The sequence below is a fragment of the Sinocyclocheilus anshuiensis genome, unplaced genomic scaffold (genome assembly GCF_001515605.1).
Source record: "Sinocyclocheilus anshuiensis isolate Anshui unplaced genomic scaffold, SAMN03320099.WGS_v1.1 scaffold1100, whole genome shotgun sequence".
Lineage (NCBI taxonomy): Eukaryota > Metazoa > Chordata > Actinopteri > Cypriniformes > Cyprinidae > Sinocyclocheilus > Sinocyclocheilus anshuiensis.
This window is the reverse complement of record NW_015552633.1, coordinates 4,170-14,593: the sequence shown is the minus strand read 5'-3', so window position 1 is coordinate 14,593 and position 10,424 is coordinate 4,170. Positions and strand designations below refer to the sequence as shown.

Sequence of the window (10,424 nt, the reverse complement as noted above, 5' to 3'; positions counted from 1 at the left end):
TATATATATATATATATATATATAAACTCCAAATCTATAACTCTAATCTTAAAGGAATGATCATTAAATTCCTCTCTTAATCTGGAACCAATCCAAACAGATCCTAACTGAATCAGGAAAATTCTGCAGATCATCATATTGGATAAACTAAAATGATAAAAAAAATAAATAAAAACACCAAAAAGCAGATATTTCCATTTACATGGTAAAAAGTGGTAATCCATTGTTGCCTCGAGAATTTATTTTTAATTGATCTAACACATAAAAATGACTTTCAAGTCACGTAAAGAGAGCTTTATTGTCATTCCGCTGTGTGTAGAGACATATAAAGGAATGAAATGTTGTCACAGGACCAGGCGTTATGTAAACATATTTTCATAAATTATAAAAACACTAAAAAAACACATCTAGCTTATATAAAGATACATTTTAATTTATGTACACTTACACTGGTGTAACCTGACTTGTCAGGTTGATTTAGTCAGATTAAAAAAACATTTTTGACTATAACACCAGTAAAATAAAATTACCTAATGAAATTTTTTTAATTACCTGAAAAAACACTTCTTTTGGCCCTATTTGAATCATTTAGGGTTGTTGTTGGTTTCAAAGTATGACAGAAAATGTATCAGAAATCCTGCACATTCCTTGGGGTTTTTCGACTTCTCACTGCTGTTCAGAAGTAATGGGAAGAAGTCGACATGTAACGCGGTTGGCAGAATGGGTCTTAAGTCTCATTGAGTCTCAATAAACACTTGCACACGGCCCCCACAAAGCTGTCATCAAACACTTAAGCATATGACAAGGCAAAACATGCACTTTGTCCTTAAATGTGATCATTTAGTTAGGCAGCAGTACTTTGCGGCATTGAAAATGCATGTAAAGCACAGCCAACCAGCGCCCCCTAGTGTCAGGACTGACACAGTTACTATAATAAAAGTGTCAGACATTTCACCAGAGGCTTGCAGAGGTCTCCCTAGGCAGCTCTGGCTTTTGAAAGCCAAAACCTATAGAGTCACATAATACTAACACAATTACCTCCAGCTAAACCTGCCATACGAGCACAGTATGGTCGCCATATGCGCGTCTTCTAGCCCTGTGGCCCAGTTGAAGTATCTGACCCACTTCACATCACGATAGTGGCATTAGGGTCTTTCAGACAGAGAGATTAAGGTGTGTATGTTGAATAAGGTGTGCTGTGATGATTGATGAGGTTTCCTGCGGCTTTCTCTCTGCACGGCCTTCACAAGAGGAGCAAAACAGAATGACTTTGTCCTGATATCTCAGGGAGCATAGACTACCCTACTAATGCTGCTACACTAATATTAAGGAATCTAGACTAGGAAAGTGTTGATTTACCACTTTAAGCTTGGTGATCTAACGCCATCGCTGGTATAGATAATAGTTGGCCATCATAAACAAAACCGACTATCTTTTTCTTCTTCTACTGCTGCAGGCCTCAGCATTTCAGTTGTCATGGTGATGCTGGTAGTGCCCCCCTGATTGGAGGTTGGACCCTGGTTTTAAATAAGCAAAAGCACATTTTTGTAGTGGCTGACAATATGGGCTTTTAAGTGCCATAATATAATTAAATATAATATATAGACTATCGTTCAAAAGTTTGGAGTCAGTAAGATTTTGGGGATTTTTTTTTTTTTTTTTAATAATAATAATATTGGCAAGGATGTATTAAATTTACACTGTTACAAAACAATTTCAAATAAATTCTGTTCTTTCCATTTATCAAAGAGTCAAAATAATCACAGTTACCGCAAAAATATTAAGCAGCATAACCATTTTCAACATTGATAATAATAAGAAATGATTCTTGAGAACCAAATCAGCATATTAGAATAATTTCTGAAGGATCATGATTCATGTGACACTGAAGACTGGAGTAATGATGCTGAAAATTCAGCTTTGCCATCAGAGGAATAAAAATATATTTAAATAGAAAATTATTTATTTTACATTTTAATAATATTTCATTATATTACTGTATCAAATAAATGCAGCCTTGGTGAGCATAAAAGACTTCTCAAAAAACGTTAAAATCTCAAATACCCCAAACTTTTGAACGTAATGTAACTGATATTACATTCTATTTTCCTAATTAATGCTGTTCAGTTGCTTTGACACAATCTGTATTGTTAAAAGCGCTATATAAATAAAGGTGACTTGACTTGACTTGATATTGAGAATTAATTGTATTTATTAATTTAAATTATTAACAGAACTCAGTTGACAGCGAATGAGGTATCATGCAGAAATTTGATAAAATGAAGTATTTTATTTTACACAATATTAAATCAATTCACAAAGCTGTCAGTATAATTTGGTACAGACAAAGTATGGGTTAGGGTTAGGCTAAACACCAGTTAATCGGCCAAATGGACATTAGAATCTTGAAATGGCTAAATAGCAGCCGATTAATAAGCTTAGTCAACATATATCAGTCTGTCACATCATTTTTGTTTGAAAAAAAATAAATGTATACAAATACTATGACAAATAAAAGCTCCAATTTTCTGGAATGCCTTGCTGCATAACTGTAAATAAAATCATTTTTTTCAAACTGAGGGATGAGCCAGAATTATTTGCAGTGGTAATCGACAGCAGGCGGTGTTGAGTTTTACATGTTTGAAGCCTTTAAAGCCACAGTAGAACCCATTTAATTCATAGTAAGAAGCTTTCACATTTAAACTGACATAATCATCAGCACTTCTTATTGGCGACCATGAGCACTCAGCTCAAAATCATAAAAAAAAAAATAAGAATGTTGCAGTAACAAATTGGTCCCACCGAGGCTAATAAAGCACAATTTCCAGCCAAAACAAAACACAACAAGTGAAATTTATTTTATCTATTTAATAATCCTTGTCATTACTGTGAACAGCCAAGAATCATGTGTCCTACAACTCTTTGTATATAACAGCGAATATGCACTGCACATGAGAAGCTACTAAAATCTACCATGGGCTCTGGTTCTGCGCTCTTGGAATAACAGCGAACAGCAGCTTAAAACGCTTCAAGGAAAGATTGTATACAGTACAAGATGAGGGAAACAAAAATACAGAAAAATGCAAAACTTGATTCAATTTGGATTTTGTTCATAAATATAACACTGATGGCCTCCATCTCATCTTAAACCCAACTAAAAGCACGCCACTGTGCAATTCCATTCTATACACTAATGCTGTCTTTGTAACAAATTCTCATCGTGAACCGACACGATGCGACTTAAACAGTCTTAAAGCATTGCTGATTATTAGGAACAATACAAAAGGGTGCAAACACTGATACTTTACGACAACCCAAGTTTTCCAGCATTAACAAGGTGAAAAATAAAACGACAGGGACATATACTGGTTTAACTCATTTTGATATCGATGTGTGCAGGTCTCCTTTTGGGAACGCACATACATGAGACCATCAGTTGCGGGAGAATGTACACACATCCCTGAGTGGACTGAATGTCCTGCATGCGATATATGAGGTCAGTCGATTATCTAAACTGTTAAAAGACACCGTCGGTCAGGGAAAACTCAAGGGGTGATGGTCATGCAGAGGTGACGGGCACATAAACGGTCAGAACTGACCGGATCATGCTTTTGGCTAGGTGAACCCCACATTAAAAATGACCATGTGTATGAAAGGCCCTGAACAAAACATTCACACACACACACAAATCATTTTATAAATAGTCAGCATAGCATAACGGAAAACGGCATTGATGTTTAAGAAAGGTACAAAAAGAAAAAAAAAAGTTTATAATATCAACTCCTAAAGAGTCAGAGCTATTTTACAACATATTTTGCTAGTGTAAAGAAGGTTATCTGGTGTTTGGCACATGCTGTAACATAAAAGGTTAGCATTACACACAGTAACAGCTATTTCCTTGTGGCTTCCCTTTATTGGATGCGTTAACCGTTAATTATTATTACCGCACACCAACCAGTGCTGGTGTTTCAATTGTGTTTTATGTGAAATCAGCTCTGTGAGGAAGAGTGAACCATCGCTACACATTTCAAACCTAAAAACCACGTCTTCAGAAGGCTTTAGAAGTTCAGACGAAGCAAATAAAGAGGATTTAAAACCGAGAAAATGAATCAACAAGCTACATATCAAAGGCACACACAGAAGGAACAAAAAAGGCATTAAAAATACGGCATGCTTTGAAAAGTGGTATTAGGACTATCAAATAATTGAAAAACAAAATAAGTGGTTTAAAATGTACAAGAAAGTTGAGATGAAGGGTTAGAACACATCGGTAAGCACCCAAATCTGTAGAAATTTAGAAAACCTTAATGTACGACCCGCCTAGCGAAACCCCCAAGGTGTTGTTTAGTCTCAACAGAAACCAACCCGCAAGGAGAATCTGTGACGAATCGTTTGAAAACCTTCCCCCGACCAAACAAAAAAGGTGAATAAGAGAGAGCAGATACACACGAAATGCTTTCGGTGAACTCCTCCCGGTTGCTCTCAGGTTTTAGTGTCTCGTGTGGTGCGTATGCAGCGTTAACATGAGTTTCAGGAGCAGGATGGATCGCGTACCATTTACAGCCGCAGGTTGTGGCCTTTTTTAAAGTTGGAACAAGGTTACAAGTTTATTGCGGATGCGCTCGGCAGTCTGGCACGTGGAGTAAAGGTGTGCAGGGCATGCGGGGAGTCGGGGGTCACCAGTAAAATGAGCGGGACAGGAAGTTGGCGGCCGTGCTCAGCCAGCTCACGCCATCCTGCATGGAGCCCAGTCGCGTCACAGCCTTGTGTTGCTCCTGAGACGGGCTCTCGTCCTCAGGCAGATAATCCGGCAAATTTATGTTCTGCTCGACCACCACATCTGAGTCCTCTTGGAATGGGATTGCAATCTGGATGGGAGGGGAAAAAAGAGCAATGGGAATAAACCATTTTGTTATCATTTGTTTTGTTTTTGTTTATTTCTATAGCACAAAGGAATGACCAATACCTATATAGATTGAATTGCAATAGTCCAACCGAGAAGATATAAATGCATGGATTACTTTCTCGAACTCAGCAAAGCCTAACCCTAAGGTTAAAAAACTTTTAACTTTGGCCAGTAGTCTCAGCTGGAAAAAACACGATTTGATAACTGCATTTACCTGCTTATCAAATAGCAGGGCAGAGTCAAAGACAATACCCAGGTTTTTAACAGATGGTTTTACATAAGCAGCTAAGCTGCCTAACACTTGATTTAGACTGCCAGAAAAAGCTAATGGACCAAACACAATTGCCTCAGTCTTACTCTCGTTTAAGTTTAAAAAATTATTGGACATCCAAGCCTTAATATCTGACAAACAGGCAGTTAGGGCAGACAAACCAGCATTATCATTTTGCTTGATGGGCACATATATTTGAGTGTCGTCGGCATAAAAGTGAAAAAGTACTCTGTGCTTTCTAAAAATTGATCCCAAAGGGAGCATATATAAAGAAAACAAAATGGGAGCAAGGATAGATCCCTGGGGAACCCCACAAGTCAGACGCGCTTTGGAGGATAAACATCCATTTATATAAACAGAAAAGGTTCTATTATTCAAATAAGACTTGAACCAGTTCAGTGCATGACCTCTAATACCTGTACAATATTCAAGACGAGAGATAAGAAGGTCATGATCGACCGTATCAAAAGCCGCACTCAAATCCAACAGCAGAAGTATTACAGAGTTCCCAGAATCAACGGATAATAAAATATCATTTGACACTCTGAAGAGAGCAGAGTCTGTACTGTGATGTTTCCTAAAACCAGACTGCAAAGATTCGAAAACTCCATTTGCGTCTAAAAAATGTAATAATTGGACAGAAACTACCTTCTCAAGGATTTTAGAGATAAAAGGAAGATTAGAAATTGGCCTAAAATTTGAGAGAACTGACATTTCTAAGCTTTTAAAATAAAAAATATATAAATTTGCAGCCAAAACAACAACTTAACCATCTTTATGATACAATATGAAGGAACTATTAGGGCTGAGCAATATATCAGATACATATAAATTACTTACTTTTACTCAAATACTTATTTATAGTTGATATGCAAAATGACTTTTAGGTCAAATAAGACATACAAAAACAGAAAGATATATTCTGCCCCAACTTCCGGTCTCAAAAAGGGGTTGCATCCACAGAAGGAGGGAAAAAAAATGATTAAATTGGATCTTTAACCATTGTTAAAATGAGAGTCAGTTCTTTGAACTTTGTCTATTTCAGTGAATTGGTTCATAAAAATGATTAATTTACTTATTCTGCATCATGACTCGAAAATGGTTAAGGAAGCCCTCCTTAAGAATGGCATTTAAGAATTATAAATTTTTGAAACAAAAATATTGGTGCACATGGCCAAAAAAAGATGACGATAGATAGATAGATAGATATTATTATCTATCTTATTATTATTATTGTCATTATTAGTGCTAATAGTACACTGCAAAAAATTACTGTCCAAAATTAAATGAAGATTATTAGAGTATGTTTTACAAAACTTGTTTTTCCATTTCAAAATTTCATGTTTACTTCAGTGTTAATTGTGAAATTTACTAGCAATTTCAGAGTGAAAATTGTTTACACTATTTTTTAAAGCTATTTTAAAGCAAATCATCAAAATTTATAAGACATAATATTTTTATTTGCATTAGTCCAGCCCTACTAACTATAATGCTGTTTTTCTTAATACATAGCTCTTCATTTGTGTCTGTTCAATGCAAAACAGTGGTATCAATAAGACCATTTCTCAATCAATTGTGCCACCTGCTGGTTGAAGGAGGAAGTGCATAGTAAAGCAGCATCCAAGACCTCCGGGATGACGGCCACCGGAGGTCACGACTGTGCCGCTGCAGGTAGAGATTTCCCTTCCAATTCAACCAGAGAGGACACTCCTTTCTTTAATTACCACACAGTGCCTATTTGCACTGCATGCAAGAGTGTGTATGTGTGTGTGTGTCTCCAGGGTCCTTTGACACAAGGTTTCGGGGCAGAGGGACATCCTGAGTGATCATGTGATGAGGGGAAAATGAGTAAGTCTTCTGATGGGGCGGGTGTAGCAGGGTTCACCCTCAACATGTGGAACTGCATTACTCTCAGCTTTGAGGACAGACACAGACAAGACATCATTGGCAACAAAATTAAATGCAGCACCTGATTTGAAATAATAGCTCAACTGGCCCGAAAACTGTCATTTGAAACTCATTGAATGCAAAAAGAGATAAATTTCCCGGCCAAAAAAGGAAAGCGGTCTAGCTTCAAATAGAGACATGAAGGGGAGTAGAAGACTATTTTCATGCTTGATTCGACTGTCTGTTTATTGTGTGCATTCTGTTCATTTGATTTACTCACCTCCGATCCATCTTCCCCCTTCACTACTTGCTGTGCCTTCATGAATTTGGTTGAAGCTATAGCAGTTCCCAAGGCCTGAAGAATGAAGAAACAGTATGAGAATGCTGAAATAGACTCTCTAATAGCATTCTCTGATCTATTAGGTGTGATTCATTTCTAAAGAATCACTTCCTTCAAACTGATATCAATTATTCTTTTTCAATTACTGAAATGTTCACAGATGTCCAAACCTGGCATTTTCTATGTATTAAAATGTCTTTTCTACTTCTTTTTTTTTTTTTTATATACTACTCTTCAAAAGTATGGGGTCGGCAAGATTTTTAAAATGTTTTTGAAAGAAGTTTTTTATGCTCACCAAAGCTGCATTTTTTAAATCAAAATTACAGTAATACTGTGAAATTTTATGGAAATCTAAAATACCCGTTTTCTATTTTAATAGATTTGAAAATGTATTTATTCCTGGGATGCAAAGCTGAATTTTCAGCATCATTACTCCAGTCTTCAGTGTCACATGATCCTTCAGAAATCATTTTAATATGCTGATTTGGTGCTCAAGAATAATTTCTTACTATTATCAATGTTGAAACCAGTTGTGCTGCTAATATTTTTGTGAAAACCGTGATACGTATTTTTTTCAGGATTCTTTGATGAATAGAAAGTTCAAAAGAACTGCATTTATTTGAAATAGAAATCGTTTATAGTACTATAAATGCTGTTAATGTCCCTTTTGATCAACTGAATGCATCCTTGCTGAAAAAGTATTAATTAAAAAAAAGTCTATTACTTTATTAAACACTTTTTAAAATTTTACTAAAAATAACTATATATATACTATATATAGTCAATCAATGCAACATTAGCTAATGTTAACTCTCTTAAGTCTGTAGATGGTCATATGAATTGTGCTAGACCAGGGGTCTGCAACCTTCAACGTCAAAAGAGCCATTTTGGCCCCTTTCCCACCGAATAAAATTCACGTGGTGCCACATATTTGATCCCCAAATAAAGATAACACGGCATATAGCCATATTATATTCAGTTATGTTACAGGGCATGGGGAGTAGCAATCATTTCAGAAGTAAGGGGGACAGAAATGTCAAATGTAGTAATAATAATAGGCCTAATAATATTGATTTATGTCTAATTGACAAAAAAAAAAATTTAAATTCTTAACTCTTACTTTTAATTGGCTAAGAAATAAAATAAACTGCTGGACAATAACCAATCATTTGTCTCCTATAATATTTTTTATATATATTTTAATAATGACAAATTTATGGTTATGATTGTATAATCAGTATAATAGTTTATATACTACAAACACTTTTTTTCCATTTTTATCACAGAATAAGGCAGAAAATATATTTTATAGATTCTGTACTGTAATTAATGCTGTCAATTACCACTGTATCATTCATATAAAAGACTTGAAAAATAGGGTTGGGCCGATAGACGATGCCATCGATGGCTGATAGACATCACGATGTTGAGCTGAGACCCATTTATATCATTGGGTAATTATATTGTATATAAATTGCGGGCATCAGGGAGCCACTAAACTGCTTTTGAATGCACGATCCATTTTAGTTTCACTTTCCCATAACCTCCGCAATCCGCCGCATCCCAATACCGTGTTCGGAAAGAAAATGACGTGTATACGGAACCCCTCAAGGGAATAAATACGAGATGGGAGGAAAATACATATTTTAATCATTTATCTCGTAGTTATATCATTGGGTAATTATATTGTATATAAATTGCGGGTATCAGGGAGCCACTAAACTGCTTTTGAATGCACGATCCATTTTAGTTTCACTTTCGAGATTCGCGATCGCACTTATACATGGAGCGGCAGTACTTACTAGTGATCAACCGATATTGATTTTTTTATAACCGATACAAATACCAATTATTTGCATGTTTATGTGCCCGATAACCGATATGCAGAACCGAGTTTAGGTTTTATTAAAAGTCAGTGGGGGGGATGTACACCCATGTTACAGGGAGCCACCGCAGAGGGATGAAAGAGCCGCATGCGGATTGGGAGCCGCGGGTTGCCGACCCCTGGTTTAGATGATTTAACAAGTTTATACAATTCTTCCTCTCCTATAGTAGAGAATGAGTGGAATTGTTCCTCAGGCGATCTATAGCACACTATCTGATGCGATAATATAGCTGACGGCTGCATGGTTACAATTTTATCTCTAATAGAAGTAAAGTAGTTCATAAAGTCATTACTGCTGTGCTGTTGGGAAATGTCATCACTTGTTGATGCTTTATTTTTCATAAATTTAGCCACTGTATTGAATAAATACCTGGGGTTATGTTTGTTTTCTTCTAAAAGAGAAGAAAAGTAATCAGATCTAGCAGTTTTAATGCTTTTCTGTAGGATAGGTTACTTTCCCGCCAAGCAATACGAAATACCTCTAGTTTTGTTTTCCTCCAGCTACGCTCCATTTTCTGGGCTGCTCTCTTTAGGGTGCGAGTGTGCTCATTATACCACGGTGTCAGACTGTTTTCCTTAATCTTCCTTAAGCGTAAAGGAGCAACCGTATCTAAAATGCTAGAAAAGAGAGAGTCCATAGTTTCTGTTACATCATCAAGTTGTTCTGAGCTATTGGATATGCTGAGGAATTGTGATAAATCAGGAAGATTACACACACTCACACTGTGTTATCTGCTGTAGAGCTGCTTTGTTGGACTGACAGCACAACACTAGTGATGCAGTCAATTATAAAGTGAATAACTGACAATTAATAATTTTTTTATGGACTGTTGAAGTGTTTATTATAAATGCTTTACCTGTGCACATCATTATTAAAAACAAAAATCCCGTGTCTTTAATCGGTAACATGACCGTCCTGTACGGTCTGTAATGTGATTCATGAGTCCTGGAAATATAAGCCTTCAGTGTGTGTGATTGTGAGGTGTTCGTATAGAGATGAGTTTGAGCCGGCACAGAGCAGCCTTAACTCGGCCGTGCAAAGACATCTGATCCGTCAGAGAATATAGTGAAGAAACGCGAGTGATTCAGAGGCTGTCAGCTGAAAAAACACGTGTGCGCACTCCTCACCTGTCTC

At 36.4% G+C, this 10,424-nt stretch overlaps 1 protein-coding gene across 1 annotated transcript in view; it reads left to right on the top strand.

Moving 5' to 3' along the window:
- The first annotated feature begins 10,196 nt into the window (after positions 1-10,196).
- Positions 10,197-10,424, top strand: part of LOC107666602 (polymerase delta-interacting protein 3-like) — a 1,847-nt gene continuing 1,619 nt past the window's right edge. Inside the window, exon 1 of the mRNA XM_016458010.1 lies at positions 10,197-10,202. Within this exon, the coding sequence (XP_016313496.1) occupies positions 10,197-10,202 (6 nt within the window). The remainder of the gene's footprint in view (positions 10,203-10,424) is intronic.